The sequence below is a fragment of the Photinus pyralis genome, unplaced genomic scaffold, assembly GCF_008802855.1.
Source record: "Photinus pyralis isolate 1611_PpyrPB1 unplaced genomic scaffold, Ppyr1.3 Ppyr1.4_LG1, whole genome shotgun sequence".
NCBI classification, from domain to species: Eukaryota; Metazoa; Arthropoda; class Insecta; order Coleoptera; family Lampyridae; genus Photinus; species Photinus pyralis.
In genome coordinates, this window is record NW_022170249.1 from 2092314 (window position 1) to 2117395 (window position 25082).

General features: G+C 37.5%; 1 protein-coding gene and 2 long non-coding RNA genes across 3 annotated transcripts; 1 reads left to right on the forward strand and 2 right to left on the reverse strand.

The window, feature by feature from the left end:
• Positions 1–446: 446 nt before the first annotated feature.
• Positions 447–23502, reverse strand: LOC116177235 (uncharacterized protein CG43867-like). The gene is made up of 12 exons (XM_031496153.1): positions 23407–23502; positions 11383–12027; positions 11143–11331; positions 8698–8812; positions 8426–8599; positions 7978–8378; positions 7768–7929; positions 7500–7718; positions 7251–7451; positions 3284–3536; positions 2278–3236; positions 447–1412 (listed from the first exon to the last, which is right to left on the reverse strand). The coding sequence occupies exons 2-12, from the start codon at positions 12016–12018 to the stop codon at positions 948–950; spliced, it is 3774 nt and encodes a 1257-aa protein (XP_031352013.1). The 5' UTR covers positions 12019–12027; positions 23407–23502; the 3' UTR covers positions 447–947.
• LOC116177243 lies at positions 20157–21105 on the reverse strand. Its single transcript, XR_004146632.1, has 3 exons — positions 20975–21105; positions 20659–20925; positions 20157–20221 (listed from the first exon to the last, which is right to left on the reverse strand). It is a non-coding gene; the product is annotated as an uncharacterized LOC116177243 (long non-coding RNA).
• LOC116177250 lies at positions 20702–21949 on the forward strand. The gene is made up of 4 exons (XR_004146634.1): positions 20702–20823; positions 20891–21045; positions 21097–21240; positions 21483–21949. It is a non-coding gene; the product is annotated as an uncharacterized LOC116177250 (long non-coding RNA).
• Positions 23503–25082: the final 1580 nt, after the last annotated feature.

Below are 25082 nucleotides of genomic sequence, written 5' to 3' on the forward strand. Positions count from 1 at the left end.
ATTGAGCATTCTACGGAGCCGAGACTAAAATGAGGGACAGGGCTGTATGTGAGGGTATATACAGGGAGACAGATAGACAGACAAACGAAGAAAACCATTACATTTTTGGATAGAAAAAAAATTCCCCTAAAAACTCATGGATGTGTAGAGAAAATAAAAAAAAGTTTTCGTACTAGCACAATTGTGACCTCCCTCACCCCGCCGACTTCATCTAGCGTACCTATACGCTAACTAATTTGAACAACACTAGTCCCCTGACTAAGGCATGGAAACAACAAACATGAAGACCAAGAGAAGCCAACCTTGTTGCTGAAAACGGACAGGACTGAATTAAAAAAAATAAAAATGGTTTTCTCTCTTTTAATAAAGTAAAAATAATACACAATAAATAATCTACATGTATGTTACAATGAGTAGTACATTTATGAAGATACAATTAAAAGAAATAATAAATTTGTATAAAATATTTAGATAATGAATCTATTCATCATAGAAAGTCAACAGTTAATTAAAATATCATCATGGTAACTATTAAATAAGAAACTGTAAGACTAGTTTAACATTTAAATGACTTCTTCGTTCACAATGACGATTATGAAGACTAAAAAATTAAGAATTAGCCTGCACCATATTGATGGCTACAGAGAGAGTTTACTAGAAAAGGTACATGTATGTTATAAAATATCATAAAAATACTGAATATGTCGTATGTATTTTCTCAGGCAAAAGCTAAAAATGATATCGTTACATAAATCTATCGCACTGTATATACATCTGCTCACAAAATACAGACAAACAGTAAACTATTTACATACCATTTTCTAAGTTATGTGGCACATAGCGTTAGAAAGCAACAAATAATTTAAAATATTTAAATCACAATCAAATATTACACCTCAACAAACTAAAACGTTGTTGCAACAAAAACTTACCACCTTATGACAATATCACGCGAGACCGGAATCAATGTGAGTCCGTCTTTTCGAATCTGACCTTTGTAAACCGTGATCGGGCGTTGACTTTAAAATATCCGGCTGACTTTGACTGACAATCGCCTGATTGATGATCGATTGGTTCACGACCGATTGATTTACGGAGACCATTGTGCCCCTACTTAACGTGCCTAAAAGAGGGGTGCCCGGGTTTTGTATGAGGAGATTCATATAGTCCGCAATTAGAAGCGTTAATTCTAATATTTTCGGTTTACTCAACGAAAAGATTAACTTCTGCGACGGCTGCTGATCGTTTTGCGTTACCACTAACATAAAATCTTCCTGGCAACCGCCGAAAGTCAAGACGTTCGTATAGGGATAACGAACGCATTGTTGCATCGTTGCTAAATCTAGTACGGTAATTGAGTCTTCATTCACAGCCAACCATATCATAGGGGAGTCGTGCTGACGCAGTCTTGCCTGTAACGCAAATTAAACATAAAAAAGTAGGTAGACACAAAGATTAGAGTCTATATACCACCTCTACGACTACAATAAAAAAATCATGACGGAGAAGACAATTAATGCCATACAAAGCGCTCTCCATAGATTATATGGTTAACTGAATCGAACTATCTTGGACTTGACTCTGCGCAAGATCTCAAGGTCAAAGTGACAAAAAATCGGCCTGTCCTGGCATGGTCAAAACCGACGCAATGCAAGTGAAGAGACTCCCACTACTCTCTATGAATGTTTAGCGCACTCAACCAGTCAAAGCAATCCATATTAAAGGGCATCCTGGTCTGGAGTGACCAAGATTACAGCCTCAATTTGTCTCAACTATGGGATATATGGCTTGGGTGATGTAAAGCAAGCGGGCCACTCTAAAGGAGAGTAACACTAAAGCATTGAAGAATTATAAGTTCAATTGTAATTCTCAACTTCAACGGAAGAGTAACACAAACCGGCGAGACACCTGACAGATGTTTCAATTGTGAGTCCGAGGGACATTATGCCAATGAATGTCCATCTCCGAAAAATTATAGTGCATGTTTCAAATGCAAACAACCGAGTCATGCAAAGGACAACTGCACCACTCAGAAATAGACGTCTCAGAAATAGATGTTTCGCTGAAAATACAACGCCAAAGGCGAGCACTTCCAGCAGACACAGGATCCTATAAGATTGCATACGCTAGAGTGGACGGGGCAAACTGGTAGGTATTCAGGGAGTGCGACGAATTTCCATTTAAAGAACAGAACAATAAACAGCCTCGTCAACCTTCCCTTCAAGTTTAATTAGTAATCCACCGCCAGGAGGCGCTAAAATAATAAAATTATCTTACCTGGAACAGAGTAGCTCCAAAGAAAGGCCATTTTCTGGTGCAAGTTAAATAAATCCTAACACAGTCGAGTTGCGTCCGCCCTTTCAGCGCGCGCCACTTCTCCAACAGTTTCGCCTGCAAATCGGCGAGCGCCTCCTGACTCAACTGATCTCTGTACCTATACGGGTAGAACTTATCTATCGCACTTAACGCTTGATTCGAGTGCGCGGTAAGAATGTGATGTACACTATTTAAAGCGGTCAGCGTGCTCGAATTTTGCAGCAGGTTGCTAGGGCTAAGAGTTCCGTGAAGGCTCGATCCGTTTAACGTACTATTCGGACTTTGATGTGCGCTGAGCGATTGCAGGTGGGTACTCGTGGGTTGGGCGTGTGCACTTTGTGCCGTGTGTAAGTTTAAAGTGTTGTTAATGCTAGTGTTTTTATGCGAGCCGAAACTGCAATCTCCGGTATCTAGTTGGACCATGAGAGCGGCAAGCTCCAATGCGAGCTCCTTGCTCAATGGAAACCGACCAGCAACTATCTGTTTATTGATTTGATAGCACAGCAACAGACGTTCCTTGTCGGTTTCCAATCTCGAGCTATTCTTCCACCATAACCTGTTTTTGTATGTCACCCTTATGACTCGCGTATTTTCGAATTTGCCTAGACCTTTCTCTCGCAAGGCCACCTCCCATTTGGAGATAACGTCGCATAACTTCGCCGAAGGGTCGAGAGTGTGTTCCAGGTCTTTTTCAATGGGATCGTCGCTGAATAAAGCGAAGCCGTTTGTCGCCCTACAGCCAATTTCTGTTGCCAAACTGTCTTGGAACTCTTTCACCGTACTCGAACCGTCGAAACTTGAAATGTGATATGTTCCGTTGAGGAGATGCACTGGCATTGAGTGAGGTAGCGCGTGGTGTTGAGGATTTTTCAGCAGTATACTTAGAACTTCCATTCGGGATGGTTTATATTCTCGTCCACCTAAAGTTAGGATTTATTTAAAGGAATTCCTTTGTGATAATGTGTACCTGTCAAAATGGTTCGTTCCAACGCTCTCTCGCAATACGAAGCGTATTTTCCACACTCCGTTCTGTTATCGGCGTTACGCTGGAGATGATGCTTCAAGAACCATAGCAATCTTGAAGATTTGGGAACGAAAAGACTAACGGACAAAGCCAATAATTGCCATCCTTGTATCAAAGTATAACTAGGAGGTCCCTTATGATCCTTGTGGTCTTTATAGTACTCCTTGTGTTCTTTGTATTTATCTTCTTGAGAAGCCTGTATATTGGAAGATGAAATTTGTTGTTCAGATGAACTATTTATACTGGGTGTTGTCTCACATGTGAATAAACTTTGTGTTGCACAAAGTAGGAGTTGCTGAAAAGAATTTTGGTGTTTCTTATTGTGTTTTGTGATAATTTGTGTTAAATGTGTGAACAGAGAAACCAGCCTGTATACCTATTTGTGTGTTATTTGTGCCTGGGTGTGTCAGTGTAAGTTGGTCGAAACATACACAGGCAGCTAAAATCTATTCTAGACTTCTATGAAGAAACATTCCGAAAACAGAACAAAATGAATGATAACTTGAAACACCAACATTCTTAATCAGTAGAACAAAAGTTATTGTACATTATCACAAATGCATGCACTAAAATAAGTGAAGTAACGATTGTGTGCAAGTGGAGAACCTCAAATGTACTGTGAAGCTAATTGATATGACTATACAATGAATGCGTGCAGAAAAATAATTTGGGATTTTAGCAAATCTGTTCAAATTGTGACACCAGAAATGCAATGTTGGACAAAGAAACGTTTACATCGTTTATAATCACTTTTGATTGTGCGATTGTACACCAATTTATAAATACATCAGTTTAAAAACTAGTAATACAGAGTAAGTTTATTTATTATATACCTAATAGCTTAAAAAGTTTAAGTTTAAAGTTTGAAAGGAAGGAAAACCTTAAATAAACTGCCCTGGTGACACAAGGGACTCTCCCCATTATGTGCACACACTAGGAAGCTTTTTAATAGAGCAAAAAACATGGGGGAGTATGGGTCATATCAAAATACACTTACCGAACACAATAAGGAGATATGGGAGACAAAACGTGATAGGAAATTGAACAAATTCCAGAACTCCACAAAGGAACAAAGGGTAGAATCGGTTCCTTGAAGAAAATTGAGGGGGGTTATACAGAGATCGCAAAGGAGACCTTGGAGCTTTTGCTTCAATCAAACTTTCCGGGATCAAAGACCCTCGCTCAAAATGAGGCGGGCGAATCAATAATTACTCTGGAACCACTTCTCAGGGGGAACAGAGAAAATTATGGTTTTGGCGTGACAGATAGTGAACCTAATCAAACTTAGGTGGGCAGTGAAGACTATGTACATTATTAAGGGCAAATTTTGCCCTGGAATACATACCTATGACGTGGAGGGACGTAAAAGTCGTATTCATACCGAAACCTGGGCGAGACTCATATGCCCAAGCCAAATCGTTAAGACCCATCAGTCTAACGTCGTTTCTACTACAACTAATGGAGGAATATATTGTAATGGAACCGAATTTGCCCGTTAAATTCGATTTAAATATTCCCGAAGCCACCTCTGGCGCAGAAGAAGTCAAGATTGAGCTTTGTTTCGTTTCCGTGGAACACGTGATTTTTTTCTTCTCTGCTCTACATTGAAATGGGCCATAATTTACAATAAAAGTGTCAAATATATCGCTATACGAGGGAACTTAATGATCCTTATCTTCGTCTATGATTTTCTTAAAAAAGGGAAATAGATGTAGATGTAGGTATTTGTGATTTTGTTGAGGGCAGAAGTAATTTTTACGTTTCGAATAGTGAGTGCAGCTTTGACGATTACAAAGGTTACATATGCATTTTTATCTCTACGTCTATTGCATCCAGGGGCGGAGTGATCCGGGGGGGCGGGTGGCGATTGCCACCTGGCCTGTAGGTAATACTCGCATATTGGCCCGTTGGAAATTTATAAGTCTGTGCTGTATTTAGTTTCTTGCACTATTAATAAATTATTACCATTTTCTCTCATTGGGGGTTGATAAAAAATTCTGTTTTTATTTAAGTGTTTTACAATGAATGTATCATTTTTGGTCGTATTTTGAAAGCGCTGAAACATAATTACAGGCGACGCGCCTCGCTTGGATTATGTATATTTTGTTACTTTTAATTATCAGCTGCAATAAAAAAAAAACTATATTCTAATTGATTTTCGAGAAAGGAATACTTTAAAATGAAGCAAAAAAGCAGAGTTGAACCCCCCCCCCCCCATCTCCATTGCACTAATACTTTTTAATGGCCCGTAACCTATGCAATTCCACCTGGCCCGTAAGTACCCAGTCCGTACCTGATTGCATCAATCTAGTAATGATATGATCATGTTAGATTATTTGACAATTTAACGGTATTCTCGTACAGCATGCGTATTGCCATTTATCACCCATTCTAAATACTAATTGCCCTTTTGTAATTATACTGGTCAGACTTTGAATTAAACGCATAGAGATTCTAGGTAAATATGTTGTTTTCCAATTTACAGTACTTTGTTTGTAGTGATGGTTTTACCTGCCAACCCGTAATATGAATTACTGTTTATTTACAGGGTGTTTCATCTGGGTACGTTAGGTGGTTGATTGTTACATATTGCACTTGGCATTGAGAATTAATTACTTTATACTAATTTTTTGCCACGACATGTTCCTGTGTTTTGTTGTAATGTGGTATTTAACGTTATGCTCCTACTATTTATTTGAATCGGGTGATATGATTATTAATATTTCGCAGAGTGACTTATTCCATACAATGTAACCATCCATACAATGTTGACATGTCATGACCAGAGCAACTAAAGACTACTCGGTGTGGGATTTGGACTGGCCATCCAATATTCAAACTTGTTAGGTGAATTTATTGCAATGTTTTAATGATTGTTTTTTTATTTATGTGTGTCAAAGATCGATTCTTTAGGAATTCCAGTGGAGCCTGTGACTCGACATTATATTAATTTACTTGACAACTATCATAATATGCATTTATCTCATTACAGATTTTGCTATAAAGTTTAATATTAATTTGTTCGCTGGTTTTTTTCTTGGTCAGTTCTTTTTTTCCCAGCCTATTGTCATATTTGTACTCGGTGAACTACCATTTTTTAAATTTGATCTTGCAATGCGAATTATTTGGATTAAATCTCCGTTTTTAAAGCATGTACTGGTTTTATTTGTATTCCTTACTTGATCCTCACTCTGACAAGCAATACATATCTTGTAGCGACTCTTAAAACACAACGTAGTAGTGGTGCTATTATTTTGTTATTCAGGTTAGGTAGCTTTGTCTAGACTCTAGACGATCATGTGGCATGCGGTTCAGTTAGTTTGGGAGGAAGGTTTTGAATTTAAATCTTGAGTTGCGCAGTCTCTCGGAGCTGGAATGGGTATGCCACAATATTGAGGGAGACATAAGGGATGAGGTGCTGAGGCCTGAACCCATCAGTAAAGACCAATGCGCCTATCAACCAGCAAAATCCAGTGAACTTGCTATCCACAGAGCAGTGGGTGTAGCTGAAAGGGCGATCTCCTGTATGTTACACTCGATATTTGCCATCTGATGATGCTAAATGCCTTTCCGCTTGTATAACGCTGCAGATATCACTTATCACACATCTACATGTTACAAGCTAAGATCCTGTAATTAACTTACTCTGTATAACTAGTAGCTAATAGGGATTTTGGTGTTTCAAAAGTTGAATATTTGTTACATGAAGTAAATGATGAACAAAACAATTTTTCATTCACAATAAATTAAACGGCGTTTTTGTAAGCCCACGATTTACGCATAAGCAAAAGCGAAACAATCGTTTATAACTTTAAGATCGAAATCTACCATGAGATGATCGCTAATCGTTTAAGAAATAAATATAAGAAGCAACACTTACACTTTTTTTAAGCAATTTTTGTGTAGATACCTGAACTCCTAGCTTGGGCAGGGGCGAACTTTTGCTCGTTTGTTTAATAAGCGCGCATATAAGTTCAGCTTGGAGTTCTGGCATATCCAGACACTGTTGCAACGCATTCTGCGCTAATATCACGTGATAGTCGATACCGGCCTGATCGACGGCCGCCGACATGAACAGCTGCAGACACTTAAACTGCTTAATTGCTTCGGCCTGTAATGAAATTCTCAGTGTTGCAAAACCCATTGGGTTGATAATCACCTGTAGTGCTTCGGTTGGAAGAGTTGTGAGTGGGAAGTAGGAAGGAATAGCTCCATCTTTGGTGCACGGGACGTGCAGTAAAACGGGATGCCTCCAAAGTACACAATTCGTATCGCCATCAACTTCCATCAATTTATGGATGAGCTGTTCGTACTGTGTACCACTACTAGGGCCCCCGCCGCTTGCAACCGTCAGATGGTACAACCACGAATCTTTTTCCTAAACTCACAGCCTTAATCTGGAGTTCCACACAACAGTACAAACTTACCTGTTTACCAGGGCAGAGTAGGTAGGTCGGTCCTTGGTGATTAGGAAATATGCCCAATGTCAACTCTGTGCATTCAGCATCCTTGTCCTCGGAATCGGAATCAGACAAATGATCAACTTCCTCCACCCGTGAATCGCGCATGTTGATCTGTCCGGCCGGTGTCTACATACCATAATTAGTCTCCCATCCCTTTGTGCGAGTAATACTTACAGTGTCAGTAGGAGATTTAAAATACAAAAACATTTTTCCTATCAACACACACCAGCATTTCTTCGCGTGCCCATTCTTAACTTTGGTAAGCCATCCTTGAACGGATGGCTTATTCTCCTCCTTACTTAACAATAACTTTGTCGCATTTCGGCGCTGTACATTTTGCAAGGTTCGTACCCAGTCTTCCATTGCAGTGATCGAGTCAGCAGTTAAATAGTACGTTTTCTTCCCTGTATCAATTTCAAAAGTATTGGACCCATCCGCTCTCGTTATTTTACAAATTTCATCTAATAATATTTGCCCTTGAGGTTTCCTATTAATATCACTTTGGTTCTTGTAGTACGTTAAAACACCATTTTTTAGAACAAACCACCGCTTCCGCCACGTTTTCAATTTTCCACCTGTGAACCACAAAGTAAACACCCGGTAAAGGTGGAGCTTACGGTACCTAATTTCGCTAAAGATCCACTCTTCTCTATACTCTCCGATTTTTTATTGGGACTATCCATAAACGAGGTTCGCAAGATTGATGATTCTAAACTTGTCGTATCACAACTAAGGGCGTCTGGAGGCACTGCGTAATCATCTGACATACCCGACTCGAATGAGGTATCTGAAACGCCTGAGTGTCATGGTTAACAACCACAACATTTGTAAAATAAGAAAAAGGAAAGTAAAATTGTACACGTAAATAAAAAAGTGTATAGTGTAAATATTAACCTCTTGTTTTACTTTTACTCGGCGACCCGCTGCTACTCGAGGCTGTTCGTTTGCCAGGACTCGAACCTGTTGTATCACCCGAACTTCTACTGTGAGTATTAGTTCCGTCGATTGCCTGAAATTGTTATACCTTTTAGATTATAATCGCATTGTAGTGTTTTTACTTGCGAAATGCGGGCGAAACAATTTCTACAAGTCACATATGATTCGAGTTATAGCGAGTTATGAGGATTCATATGTTGGCCCCTATTTTCAGAAGTTCAACTGGTTGCTTAGTTTTGCATTTGAACTTTTATTGTAACGGTAGCTCTTAAATCTGGATTTATTACTTCGAATTTTATAGAGCGTTAGAGCAGTTTGGGTATTACATATCATAGAACGGCTACAGGGTGTAAAAAATCGGAGGGATAAATTTTACAATAAATTATATGGCTGGTGTGAATGGTGGTTGAATTGTTAGAAAAAGTCTGTACGCAATTGGTAGAATTAAATTTTCTGCGACTTTTGATTTCTATAGAGCATTGTTACCTTACTAAATTTTGGATTTTGTTGCAAGAAATAGCTGACCAAAAAGTACCTAGCTGCAAGTTTAGCGTACCAATTTTAAAGATACAACTTGGTAGGCGTGGTTAGTTACGAGGTACAGCCTAAACCTCGTCTTTTTGGGGAGGTACTGCTAATCAGAGTTACATTTGAGCAAAATGGTTTACTTAGTCTCTAGACGCCATGTTAAAAAAAGTGAAAATTAATAAATAAAAAAGGGTGGAGTGATCTGGAGTAGTTGTGAAGGTATTCGTTCTTGGGCTACGAGATCGTTACGTACATGGTCCAAGACATGTGTTGTTTTTGAGCGCAAAACGCAAGATTTCAAGCAGTTGTAATCTAAAAGAAAGATTTTTCTGATAGATTCGTTTCTGTACCAATCGCGTAGTCACGGTATGGTTCAGATTAATAGAATCTGCCTCACGTTTTAAGCATTAAAAAAAGTTCCTTCGTGTTTTATCGGGGTGAAAATTGCAGTCTTTTCCTCAGAACGGAATCTTCAAACGCAAGTAAAGTGCGTTTACAATTAAATGAACGAACATTCGGTTAGTTCGATCGACCGACCGTGTCGGTTGTTATCTATGCTCAAGAAAAAGATTAGGGATAAAGAGAAGACGATAAAAATGGATGAACCAGGCGCTTCTTTATGAGAAACATACAGATCTGTTTATTTATGTTATAGGAGTGGGAAATATGAGGCAGAAGTAAGTGTTGTAACTTGTAGTGTCGTTGATAAGGAAAGCAAAACACCGTATCTATACTTGTTCCGTTTTTAATTGGTCACGTAGATATTTTAATGATTCTTGCAAGTCGGGAGAAAATATTGTGCTTCGTTAATTAATTATGAGCCGCTTTTAGTTTCTCAATGTTAAAAAAAGCGAGTATTAAATCAAGCAAGGCCATGTAGTTTATGATAGATAAGCAGACCTCTCGCTTGATCCAAACATTACAATTAACAATGCGCCTTACTCGATTACCAAATGTTGGAATTTTAATCCGGCCAATTAAGTGAGTTTAATTAGCCGTAGTGCAAACGTTATCAAAATGGGTCGTGTTTAGTATCAAATGAAGCGCGCTTAATTAACATGAATTTTAAGACTGGTTCCCGATTATCATAACAGGGAACACTGTAATTAATTAAAGAAGTTTACATTTTGGAATGTTATCTACAGAGTACGTTGTGCCGGTTGGAGAATCACCGGGCCCGTCCACAAATTTGCGAATTCTATAAAATAAAATAAAAGATCTTTAGGCGTCAACGAGTAAGTTTGGAACGTTGAATTTTCGCATTTTACCATACCGTTTAATTTCAAGCTAAGCATGTGAAACGTCTCTTTTCGTTAATTATGAAGGACATTTTGGGATTGGGAGTTTAATCTCCGAAAAAACTCTATCCAGAGGGCAACAGTAGTCATATAAGGTCGAACCTGGATCAGTTCAATGTCAAGTTATCTAGCTCTTCTGACGAGGAATTTCGAAGCTTGCTCACCGTTCAAAGTTCTAAGGTTGGTCAACGTTCAAAGTGCAAAGGTTGGCCGACGTTCAAGACCCCATTTTGTGATGTGATACTTCATTTTTAAGGTAACCCCCTAACCTAGTATGGGAGTACCTACACTTTCCAAGATTTTCATAATTCACTGCCCGCATTTCACAAAAACTCGATTTAAATTTGAAAAATTTAATAATTATCTCAACCTTAATTTTCCTTATTCGTCAAACCCTTGCCATTCAGTTATCTACAGTGCTGACAGCAGTACTGCTTTACCACTTCGAACTATGTCAAAACAACATAATTACTATTTATTTAAAATCATCAGTTTGAGGGTCGAGGAGAAAGGAAAATTGGTGTTGAGATAAGTGATTCAAGTTTTATTATTTATAGTTTACTACAACAATTTTTACCGCTGTATTGTTGCCTTCGCCATCGCTCGAATCGTCCGAAGAGTCCCCAGTGAAGGGCATAGACCTAATTTGACTAGCTCTTCCCTTGACAGTTGCATATACAGGCACCGGAATATCTTGGTAACCCGCCTGCTCGGGTCCCACATCACTAGGTGTCGTGCCTGTCAAAGTCAATCCATCTGCGGCAACCTACAAATGCTTAAACAGTGAAAAAAAGCGTTAAGTAAATCGCGTGCTCACTTGATATATCCTATTTTCCCAACTGGGAAATCGATGGAGGGGCGGCGTGGGTGCCCTGGGCCAAGGAACCTTTTCTCGACTGGGCGTGTATATTTCAGCGTAATCGTGCGCTAAATCGGGATCGGAGGCACTACCGCTCGTTATTCGACCTAAACTTAAATTATCGACAGCCACGCGCAAATCCTCCGAGAGAGGATCCATACTTGAATTGCTAGTTACAAAATTACTGTTTATAAAGCTAGCACTTGGCACAGATGGTTCGAATGAATTTGTAGATATGCAAACTGATTGATGCCTGCGGTGTCGGGAGGTTCTCGACGCGCTCTGCCCGACGGCGACCTGACCTCTCGGTTCGGGAGAGCAACTTTCCGATCTTCTCCTATCACTCAATGCTATGTGATTCTTTAACAGTTCCAACTGCTGATTGCACTTGATATTCTGCTCCCTTAAAACCTGGTTCTGCTGTTCCAATTCCCTAAGTTTGTTCGTGACCCATTCCTTTATGCGGGCGGCTTTAGCTTCGACCTGGCGGGCGTCGTGTAATCTCAATTGGCGTTGCTCTTCTATCTCTCCTTCCAGACGCGATATCTGGGTGTTGGAGTCATTTGATTGCGACCATGCCAGCTTTTGTTCCATTATTCGTACCTGCAAGGAGACAAACGGATTATTCATTGTGTCTTGTCAGAGCCGGAGTAGATCTTTATATAGCAATAGCGCAAAATTGACCACAAATATGAAGGAATATCGGATTGCTCTACGCAAATTGATGTCACTTGAGATGGGGGCGCCCAAGGGCACGTAAACATATACCATATCAAGTGTTTTAATTATTATTACATAGATTATTGTAATTTTTCGTCAAGGTTAAAGGTGCAGATGAGACAATTATTTACCAGCACACTATTCAAAATCTTGCGTCCAGATAATATTAGATATTAATAAATGTTTCAAAACCCATTCGTGGATGTTGCCAAGTAACACAACTGTAAATGATGAGTAAATGGCAAGTACAGACCATGATTGGAAGCAGGCCATCGTCGTCATAATCCTGCCTTTGACGTCGTCAGTGGCGGTTCCAGAGGGGGAGGGGGGGCGCCCCCCCCCCATTGTTCATTTTTTCCATCAGATTTCTTTTATTTTTTTCCGTGTTGGGACAAAGTTCGGGTTTGGGCCCCTCCCTTTACTAAATCCTGGGACCGCTACTGGACGTCGTTATACTTTTCCGTAATTATTTGGCAACTTAGGTCATTTACCTGCATTTTCAAGACAAATATGTTTGCACCACGTACTTATAATCGAATAAACTGAATTGCGTTTGCGTAACAATTGTTGACGTCGTTTGCGTGTAAGACTTTGGGGGTATATCATAGTCGAATTTATCATTAGGATTTGCACTCTAATTGTGTATTGATTTAAGACAGCATACTGCACTTGGCAGTATTTATTGATTTAAATGTATAATTCGGGTAACGTATCGATTTTGATTTTAATAGAATATTCATATTTGGCACTGAGCACAACGTTCCCAATTTGTTTTGTCATAATTTGCCGGCCCGTTCAGTTGAATCTGGACTGTGGTACTAAGGGTCCCTGGTTGGAATCCGGGTTCGGACATGGATATCTGTAAATGTATAATGGGTTGGGTTGGTAGAGCAGCCTTGGTTGAAATTTAATTACCACGTAATACAAAACAGGTATTTAAGAAAAAAAAGGTAAGTTGCAACGAGTTAATAACCTAAGGAGCAATTACAGGCCAACGAGTCAGTGAGTAAATATCAACAAATAGTGGCGTAACGACGTGGCGGTAGTACTTCCAACCCTACACATCTTGAAACATTACATTACCATCTCAAAAATTGGGTGACAGTGGATTATCATTTTCTTTGCCCCTTCCAATATGTACTTGTGCGAAAACTAAATTATAAATGTGAAAACAATTTTGTCGTGAAATACCATATTCACTATAGATGCATTCAAGAGAACCTTAAATATGCCAAAGGTTCTTATACTGAAAGTCCCTAAAAATACGATAGCAAGCGGAAACTAACTAGACTAAAACCTCTACTAAAGCGGTCTTAAGAACTGGTCGTATGTGAAACGGCTCATGTCATAACAGAACACGGTAACTTTGGCAGATATTTCAACAAATTCAAGGTTAAACACGCAAGGGCTTACCCCTTAATACTGCAGGAAAGAGAGAAAGAATATTTTTCAATGCATAATCGTCGGAACCTGATACGAACAGGAGCCGGAAATATGAACTCGTCCTATATGCAAAGAGGAGAGGGAGAGATGATGGATCATACTGAGAAGAAGAACAGAGTAGGAGTTAGCCACCGCAGGGGAAAATAAATAATTTAAAAAAACGGTTCCCACCTGAGATACACAGTGTTCTAACATTTTTTGATAAAAAAATCTTTAGGTTAAAAATTTTGACCATCAAGAGCGCCTTCAAAATCTTAAAGTTTCCCAATTTAGCTGTTTTTGTCGTAAATTTGAGAAATTATAAGGTTGCGGGGGCAAACAATTTGGATTTTTTAATTTTTTAGCATATTTAGCACATTTGCATGGCTACTTTACCATTTATAGCGCACACATACCTTTTAAAGCCTTTGGGATGTTAAAAAACTTCCGAATTCGACTATTTCCTTCGTCAATTTAAAAAATCATGAGTTTGGAGTAACAAAATATTTAAGAATGAACGATGGGGGCATCTGAAATCTGAATCTTTAAATTTTTTAGCACAGTTAGTACTTTTTGAGTCAAAAATCTTAAATTTAAAGCAGTTTTTACCATTGAAAATGCACATACGACACCTTTTATAGACTTTAAGATTATAAAAGCTTCCAAAATCGCCTATTTCCGTAGTGAATTTTAAACAATAATGGAATTTTTCACACACAAAATTAATAATACAGAAATGGCGCTGCTGAAACTCAAATCTATATTAGGTTTCAAGATTTTAAAGCTTCTAAATTCGGTATTTCCATTCGTAAATTCAGAAAATCATGAGGTTATGATTTAAAAAAAATGTAAAATGCAAAAATGGGTCTTTGGACGCTTAACAACTACAGTGAGTTTAAGTTTAGTCGGGTATGTACGTACTTCCCACCCTAATAGGAAGGAGAAACTCACCCTACCATTGGAAGATAGAACCTATGCAGCTTGGTGTCCTTAAAAAGTATACGGTAGCCTATCAATTCTGTAGATGCCGATTCTAATTAAAAACGTCCGCATGCCGTAGTTTACACAACAATACCTATTTGGTTTAGCGGATCCCAAGCTTTTTTTATCTGGGAACTGGGAATCTTCATCTTCATTCACATGAATGAGAATTTTCTAAGTTTAGATATGGTGGTTATTTGAGATTGAACACGATGTCGATCATATTATTTGAATTTGAAGTTCATTGTTTTTTGTATTAGAATTTATAAGATGTAAGATCTGGAAATAATTGCATTGTGTTATTATAAAAGTTTATCTCCGGTCAATCTGATAAGGAGTTCGTAATCGCTGCGTAAAAGCCAAATAAGTTGTAGATAAGTAAGTGTGTTTTTCACTGTAAGAAAACTCAGGTGTGAGTCGAAGACGAAAATTCAAGAAAACGAGGAAGAAGGAGTAGTCGTTAAATGGACGAAGCGGACGGGAAACGGCGTTTTTTTTGTCGAGCTTTTGGAACAGTTTCTGGTAGATGGTTTTTGGAAAGACAGTCAGTTTTGTTTGTTGTAAAGTTCTTGTAGAGGAAGGTCTAGTTGGTGCTCTATGAGTTTATAATTTGTCGCTATGAAAGTGAAAGTTCGAATTCCCGTTTCAGATTCGTGTCACGTTTATTGAGAAGTAGTCTGAGTTCCAAAAAAAATCTGTAAATTTGCAATTAAATATGTAAATTAATAAAAAATGAATCGTGTGGCCAAATCTACGGAATACAATTAAGTGAATCCCTAAACAAGCAAGGGTTTGACATTTGGGTATACCATCTTTGTTATATAATATGCAAACATTTCATTAATTTACACTATAACACCATGAACTGCGCAATATGAAAAGTGCAAATGCTGTAATTTTGGCAGTGACCCCTTACCCTTATTTACCTCTCCTAGCAAGTGGCCATTGCCAAGAACTCCAGATTCAATGTCAAAACCGAGGCTTCCACTCCAAATTCAAACAGCCTATGATTATGCGTCTTTCGATTTGTTTGGTAAGGATAGTAAGTACTTCCGTGTGACACGAAGCTTAAGTTACAGTTCTATTGAATTTAGTAATTTAAAAAACCCAGCTGTAAAGGGTATCATGCTTCCGATCTACAGTAGCTACCACACCTGCGTGTAACTAATACTTCACAAAAACGAAAAGTATTAGGTACACACTGACTCATTGCGTTTAATCATTTAATAATACCCTTTGGTCTGAAACCGGTGTCAGTCAACTCTTTCGCCTAAGATATTAATACAGATCGTATAAATAGAAACATTACCTGAGCACTCCATGATTGTCACCGTCGCTTCACATAAAAATATACACGACGAGAAGAATGTTCTTAACCACTAAAACCGAAAGCACTTAATTTAAAAGAAGGGAGTTCTCACGGTGGCCACAGTTTCGGACAAGAAACTGAGCTGTCTGCAGTTATAAATCGGCGCCAGATCGTCCCGACGCCGTCGCCGCCGTCAGTAAACTTCCCCAGTAGTAGGTACAGAGTTAACCCCCCTCGTTATTCGACTGGCAAACGGCCAAACACCCCGCGTATGAGCGAGCCGAGGACGTACACTTCTCTAAGTCACAAATTGTCACGTAATAATAATAAAGAGGGGTCCCGTACGAATTTAAAAGTTGTATCATTGTGTCACTCGCGTGGGGAAGGGTGGTACTTACCCTTCGTTTGTAAATTGTTAATGGAACAGATGTTCATAAAACAAAGCGACGGCGAGCATGTAGGGCAATTATTTAAATAAAAAAAGGGTATAAAAACATGCAAACTGTATTCATTACACGCACATTTCGGCCAAGTGTGACTGCGACAAAAGTGCTCTCTTTCCTAATTTTCCAAGTTCATTTGGAAAAAAACCAAAGGTCGCAAAGCAGATGCGCTTTTCCCTGGTTTCGAATTTAAGGCATAAATTTGTATTCGAGGCGTAGGCATTTTCTCTCACCTTGCGACGATAGGTGATTCGGATAAGACCGTAAAGGCTATGAAATTATGCAGAAAGATGGAATATCACTCAAATGTGGTAGGTACTACTCGAATTTCCAAAATTGCTTATACCTTATCGTTCTTGTGGTAGTAGGTATATCTATCACATAAATTTTTGAAATTCGTTCTTTGCTTTCTTGTGAGCTACACACTGGACACACGGTAGGGGAATTTTTTGACCATCGGCTTTCATTCAGAAACACGACTTTGAATCCGGCTCATATTCAATAGCGAAATATATAAAAATCAGTTGGCGAAGGTTTGACATGGCTGTCTCATTTCGTTCTAAAGTTAGACGAAAAACAGACGGACAGATAGATGGACAAACCCTCACATAAAGGGAATTTTCTTTTGAAAAATTTCCCTAAAAACGTAGCTTCCTACGCGGCGGAGATTTAAGGCTGACTAACAGAAAACGATAACAAGATAAAAACGTTGTCACCGATGAAAGTGCGATTTCCCCGCATCCAAAAAATCTTTTGCGGTTCTGATCTCGGGGCTGACCTACACCGTATAAGAAAGAAACCACGACGAGAGGACTAGTAGGGGTACGGACGGACAGACTGACGGACAAAGTGCGGACAATAGCGTTCATTTAAGGAAAATGCGCTAAAAACTTAACATAAACAATAAACATAACTGGTTGTTCCGTATACCTATTTTAATGTAAATTGTGTTGGGTTTTTATGAAATGTCAAAATGGATTACAAATAATTAACTAACATAATTGTACAGGGTGGTTCAAATTCGTCGCTCACCGGTGGGATCTCCGTAACGGTGAGCTATACACTGTAGGTTAAATGGGGGCTAAGTTGTCCCTTTTTGTGACTAAAAAATCGCATTTAAAATTTTTGAAAAATCGTTGGAAATAACTGAGATATCACCGAAAAACGTCAACTTTCGTTTTCTTTTTCGGTCGGAAATTGACGGGTCCCGTTAGCTTCTATTGGCACTTTTTTTCCAAGAATCTGAATCTGTTATCAGCATTTCCACGCTAGATATGTAGAAGCTACATGTATTTTTACAAAATGAAATAGAAGACAAAAAAGAAAAATAATGAGGCACCATACGTGATACTTATATAAATTGGCAAGAAGAATTTTAAAATCAACTAAACATCTCGCTAAACATCAACAAGTAACTAGATCTTACTGAATCAACATGACTATAATAGCGATGTATTCAAACGAATTTCTTTTTTCATAAAAATCCAATATGGAGTCTATAAGAAATAAGCAAGTAGCTTCTACATTTAGCGTGTTAGGAAATTCTGATATGAAATTTAGATTCTCCAAAAAAAGTGTCCAAAGAAGGTGCTGTAATCGTTACGGAGATCCACGAATTGGAACCACCCTGTTCATGAATAAGCTAACTTTTAATAATGCAAATTCAAATTTAAAATTTCGGGGTAGTGGTGATGGGGGCAGGTAACAAGATACATGTACGGTCAGCCCTCCACACTTACGATCTGATTGAAACTTTTCCAGTGTCAAGAGTTTCCAAAATTCAAACGTACTGTGCCTTGTAACGGGAGCCCTGTATTATGGTTTATTTACTTTGAATTTTTTACGGTTATTTTTGGGCGAATGGTCTTTATGTATGAAAAGTTAAAAGCGCCAACTTATCCCATCATGAGACAAAAATGATTAGATGTACGTGACCGTCAGGCTGAATCAGATCCGTTCGAGGTTTCTGGAAAAGTGCTTTTCTGAAGTGGGGGTTGGTGAAAAGAAATGAATTCTATTGGTAGAACAAATTCGAAAAAAATGTGGGGTTTAGGCCGTGAAAAATAACCACAGGGATTGCAGGACGCTGGAAATCACGACAGAGGCTATCAAAAGAAAAAAAATCGTAAGCAATCGCCCTTGCAATAGTTAAATCGGGGTGAAAAGAAATTCAGTTCAAGTAGCCAAAAATTCAAATTCGGTTAAGCTGAGAAGCATAATTTCCTTCCTCATAGCAGTTGGGCCCCGCCTAGAGAAGTTAATTCAATTAGGCGATGATTTTTGGATTGTGAATATTCGCACCTGGAAATTTTCACGTTGAATAGCGCCATCGAAGTTTTGTCCGGTGTTTGCTCAGCGACGAATTAAATACTGCGCTAGTTCGAACTGTACGAGTAGATTCGAAATAAATAAATTATAATTTTTGACGTTTTAATTTGCACAACAGTTGCAAAGGAAGACATAAATCGCGAATTACAGACAGCGTAACATTTAAAATCGAGAATTTGAACTCTTTGATCCTGAACATAGGAAAGGGGACTGTAAATAAATAGTAATCCGGCATCGCATTTCACTATTCGTGCGCACTCAATTCACTCAATGCCAAATTCGTATTCCGGCGGATCGCGTAAATTGTGCAATCTTTTGAAATTGCCAAGAAAAGGAAGTGCAGTTTCGGTCCATAGATTTTTCTCTGTTCGATAACGTTTTGTGGACAGACTAGAGACTAGCCTGTGCTCGAGTCGCACGCCCAGGGATTTCACTATCGTAGTTATTAAAGAAATAAGGTAATCACTTTTTTTTTTATTATATTCAACTTTGCCTTTAAAGATTTTAAAGAAGTTAGCTTTAGTCATTTAAATAGTAAGAAAAGAAACCCTTAAACTTAAAGAATCTGCACTTTCATATTGACGAATTTTTTTTAATAAATTTTGAATAGTGAAAAACTGATGGTATAGTAGGAATAATGATACTAGCAATTTTCTATTTTTAAGAGTACGAATTGTGCGCAGTAATTATTAATAATAATAATAAACCATTTATTTGTAGATAAAAAACAACAAAATATTTTTCACTTTAAACTTAAAAATTATTATAACAAATAAATGTATAAAATCTACATTCACACAAACATGGGTACATTGGACATTAAAAAGAAAAGAAAAAAAAATATCAACACTGAATTCATACCTGCAGCAGATATCTGTTTAAAAACTTGTTAATATCTTTTGGCAGGTGCAAGGTGAATAACTTGATAATAGAATTTAAAAAAAAGAAAAATAAAATTTAAAAAAAAATAAGAAAGAAAATAAAAATAAGCTAAAAATAAAAATAAATAAGATAAAGGGAAAGATGATAAGTAACAAAGGACTAATAGTTAAATTAAATTTGAACTAAAAGAATGTTTCGAACCTCTTGTATACTCATTGAAGCACACATTTTTTTTACATTTTTCAGAAATGATTTATTCGATAGAATAAAAAACAAGGAGCTATTGTACTTTAGTTGAAACTGGTTATAGACCTTGATTACATGAAAAGTGAAGTTTTTTTGTGCAACTTGTTTGTTAACTGTTACATTGTCGGACAGTTTTGAATCTTGTAGTGTAGTTGTGAGTAGGAATATTAAGCAGTGTAGACTTGCGTTTGTAGATGTATTTTAAGAAGGTGAGTATATAAAGATGATAAATAGAAAACAACTTAGTTTCTTTAAAGAGTTGTTCTGATGATAGCATTAACGGTTTTCGAAATAATATTTTTAAAATTAGTAAATTATTTTTTTAACATTAAAAAAGGGGTGAAGCAAGATAACAGAGTTTCCACTTAACTGTTATAACGTGAAAACCACGTTTACAAAAAAATAGGTAAAATATGCCAGCTAATCAGGTCGGCGCAATGGTCGTAGGTAAGTACATATAATTTATCTGTAATCAAAAGACAACTTAAACATTCCACCAAAAGAATCAAACTCATGCATTTACCCAAACACAAAGATCTTTATTCGAAATTTAAAAAAAAGGTTTTCGTTGGCACGTAGTGAACAAAATTAATTAAATTGATATAATTGAAGCTTACATCACACAGCTTTTATGTAAATGTGGCCATATTTTTACAGGTAGCGCTGCAGATTTAGAAAGTAAGTACTAATACTAATTGGTTTGAACACATCCATTACCAATGGACAAGTAGCCACTCTAGTTACGTTAAATTAATAAATATATCGAAATCAACTTTTAAACAGCAAAAGAACAAATTTATTTCAGCTGCCAACTTTTTATCCAAAGTTGTGCTTGTCCACGGTTTAAACAAAAATAACAAATTTGTATGAAAATAAATCAAAAACAAATCCAAAACTACATACCAACTGATTTGTGTATTGTTATAAATTGAACTTCGAATTTTCCAGATTGAATGGCGGTAGGATTATCCACAAAGGTTTTTCACGGAAGGTTACTCCCAACAAATGATAACGCTTGCCTCGGCGCCTTTTGACCACAACCCAAAAAAACGTCGAACCCCAAACGTGGTAAGTATTTCTTCTGCACAGCAGCTTCGCTTTATTTTTAGAACTTGATCCGAAACCAAATTTTCAGAAAAACATAAACCATATAAACCCAAAAATAAAAGGCTAAAAAAATATATGTATGAATAGAACAAACGATCAGAAAAAAACTTACGACTTGGCAACAAATCCCTTTTCAAAACACCGTCTAATCGAACTCAAATTTCAAAAAACAACTCTTGGTAGGTAAGTAATTAACCTTTGACAAGATTATATTTGCAGTTTGCCAGAAATTAGCAACAAATTCTACGGCGTAATTCGTTTCACCGCAGCCGTCTTTTCGCTTTCGTAGCTATCAAGGAAGTATTGGTGCTTATTTATTGGAAATTTTTGAGTTCCTTCAAGGATTTATAGTGATATAAAATTGAATAAACGAGAAAGGTACACTGTTAAAATGTATTTATTTTACACTGTGAACATAAATTTGTTACACTGTATGACTACGTATGACTTTAAGAAGGGATTTTTGAGTAAAAAAAGTTAAATTTAGAGAGAGGTAAAAAAACGAAGACAGAAGTTTGTTTTTAGAATTTTCTTTAATACACGTAACTAGTTTGACATTTTTAATTGTTAAATGCAATCAAGCGGTTAAGCAGGAGCGCGATAAATTAATAATTTTTCAGATATATCAGGAAAAGGTTCATATTCGTCGGGGGTAATCCACCCTGCATAAATGTACAACCTACGACGATGCACACATTCTCGAGAGCTGACAACCCCGCGATTTTTTAGAAGACGAACGGTGTCTACGCGGTCTTAAGCCTCAACATTGGCTACGTAACGGGATTTTCGTTTTAACTTTCGTCACAAAAGCGTATGTTGATATTTTTGTGTTATTTAATACAGTTAGTAATCTTTGCATTTCTTTATACTTTATTTGTGTTTTGTATACAACATTTTATATTTTTTATAATGTTCCATCTGTGTTTTCGAAACTGACTTGATTTAACCTCAATGCAGAATCACGTGTTTGATACCTTTAACTTTTATTGTTTGAAATTACATTCATTTTGGTATAAATGTTTGCTGAATTTATTCTTTTTATGTTTTGATTTCATGGTCTTGGTTTCAAATCAAATTTATAGTTTGATCATTCATTTAAATTTGTGAAAGTTATCGAATTTCACGTGTTTGTCAACAAATGAACGAAAACAAAACGGGCAGGCACTTTCTGCTACCTACGCTCATGTGTCAAACTTTGAACTCGAGTTGAAAAACTCCACTTTCTTCTCTAGTTGTACAAACAACTAAAATTAACGAAAAATTTCAATCAGAAAAATTGTTTGTAAACAACTGAAAAACGCAGGAAACTTGTTAGTCTCCCCCCCCCCCCCCCCAGAACAATACCGGCCACCCCTGCTACTTCATTCTGGCTACGGGCCTGACGCTGACCTAATTAATAACTCGATAATAATGTTTAAAGACAACCTTGGCTGAAAATGTACAAGTTTATGTTCAAGCTAACTTTTCTATTTATTGAGCAATTTTCAAGAATTTCCAAGAAAATAATTTATCGGAACCAACCAAATTTCTTCGTTCACCGTGGTTCGATCCGTCTGTTCGATTAGGAACCTCGGTCAAGTTTCATTTAAAAGATAATTAGCCAGAATAACTGCAGCTATTCTTACAACAAATAGTAGTTTGTATGACACTTTAGCTTTTCACTTCTCCATCAATAGTTTAGCTTCTTCGTTAACGGTTCAGAGGGTAAAAGCGACACGTTACACAATACCAACCACGTGCGAGGGGACGGACGTGGTCCGTACCTATTATTAAATGGGTGTTTGAATAAAAAATTATGCATCATTCTGTTTAATAAAAAAAATGTAGCACTATTGTTACCTTAACTTGGAAAAACCTAAGCGAAATTTAAGTTAAAGTAAAGCCGATATCGACTTCCAATACTACACGAAAAAAAAAACACTAAAATAGTGTTAAGCGTTTAAATTTCATGACTTTCTCGGATGATCTACTTAAATAATTAAAAACCTTCGCCTACTGTAAAATTTATACGAATTTCTGTTGCTTTAAGACTAGGAAGCAGAAACTTAATACGAAATGTGCATTTAGAGGGTTTTTTGGCCAAGCGATATTTGAGAACGTGCGAGGAAAAGGGCAATTTCAAAATACAACATGGGGTTTCCATGTTTCAACCACAACAAAGCGCTTTCTGCACACTTCAGGATGTAGGGAAACCTATACTAAACGTTCAACTTACATTTTTTCGCGAAAATATTCCAAGAAGCAAACAAGCAAATCGGCGCACAAACAAAACAACCAAAACAAAAGTCGAAATAAAAATTATTCCCAATTTCTCGCTTTTCTGTCAGCTGCAAGACGCCATATCCATGGGCACCAGCGTCGCGACGAAAAATAATCAATAAGGGACGATAGGGAAAGTGAGACGCGTTGCTCGGCAACCGCTCAGTACCCCCATCTCACGCAACAATTGATACATACTTCGCGTTTTTTTTTTGCAGCTGCATTTCGATTGCGCTTTAATTGTTTTACTTACATTCTAAAGAGAAAAAAACAAAGAAGTTATACCTTGTCTTCCGCTTCTTCCGCTCGACCCTCCGCTTCCAAAACCCTTTGCTCCAACTCGGAGAGCTGTAAACAAAAACAAACCGTTAGTATTAAATTTATTTGCGCCGCAAGTTTAAATGTTTTCACGTGCTACTGGCGGCGCCACCTAGGGGTGCGCGCGCCAAACACGCCGAAACTAAGTGCAGAAATCAATAATCGTGTAACATGTGTTGCATAACACTCGGGGGTTTATTCTGGCCGCGTTCAGTGATTAACCTTGGGTACAAGAAAATATGAAATTGTGTTATCGACGCAGTAAATGGTTTTCAATTTAAATTTATAATTTTCCTATTTCTGTGGTATAAATTATTCATTATTTTAAAATATCTGATCCAGTTCATGCGCATATAAATGCAAAATTACAATTTTACATAAGCAAGCTTCTTCAAGATAGTATGCAATGTTCCATGACCTAATTTTGCCAGCTGGCAAGTGGAATAGGAAAATAATACAAAGAAGATTGATTAAAATAATGGGAATCTACAATATATGGGCCGATGTGAAACAAGTTTGCCTTAATGCCGAAAGTACAAAAGATTCATCGTAATTGGTATTAAATAAGGATCTCCGAAATATTCGTACACGATTCGTAACCGGAACCTTCACACTACAAAAATTCGCTTCCATATCATTTAAAAAAACGCCATAAAAATTCACCTCGCCAAAATCGTCTGCCAGGAAACTCGATCCCTAATGAAAATGACCTCAAAAACCCACCCTTCGACTAACTTCTCTGAATTCCTTTATACCAAGCAGTATTACTCCGAAAATATTCATCCGAAACAAGATGAACTATACAGTGTGTCCAAGATAAGAATGAACAGCATCGAAGATCCTAAGAGATGCACAGTTGGTTACAACAAAGTTCCGTATTTTAGGGCTCAGTAAAATGATGTTTTAAAAATTGGGAAATTCCGATCCCTTTCCAAGATATTAGAAAAAAACCTTAACCATATTCGTTTTTAGTTTTTTCTGACTTTGTTTGAAAAAGTATCAAAAAACAAATCTCGCTTCCACATAGTAACTTTTTAAGCTCTACAAGATGGCGCGCACAGACTTTCAGTGCGACGACGTTTCGTCTTTGAGAAAAGAGAGAGAATTTTATTGTTCTCCTGTACTTTTGGCCACGTCCTGCATTTTGTTAATCTCATTTTCTGTCACATGCTCAATTTTCCTCATTGCAAAGTTGAAAAAAAACCATTTTTTTGTTCTTGTTTTTGTTATCACGTCTTTTTGTTCATCTTGTTTCCTGTCACATGTTCCCTATTGTCCCTGCTCAAGTGTCCTTTTTTCCGCATTTCAATGAAAATTGAATAACAGAGCCATTTTTAGTGTTTTCTTGTTTTTTCGTCACGTCCCACACTTTGTACATCTCGTTTTCTGTCACATCTTGTTTCCTAGGCCCATGCCATGTTTTAATTTTTTTCTATATTTCAATCAAACTTTTCTTGTTCTTTCATACTGTTTGTCACGTCCCTCAATTTGTTCATCTCATTTTCTCTTACATTGTGTTTTCCATTGCCAATGTCATGTGTTCCTTGTTCTTCCATGTGCCATCTTCCATGTGCTCTTTTCCACGTGCACTCTTCCATGTGCACTCTTCCGTGCGCACTGTTTCTTATGCATTTTGTTTTCCA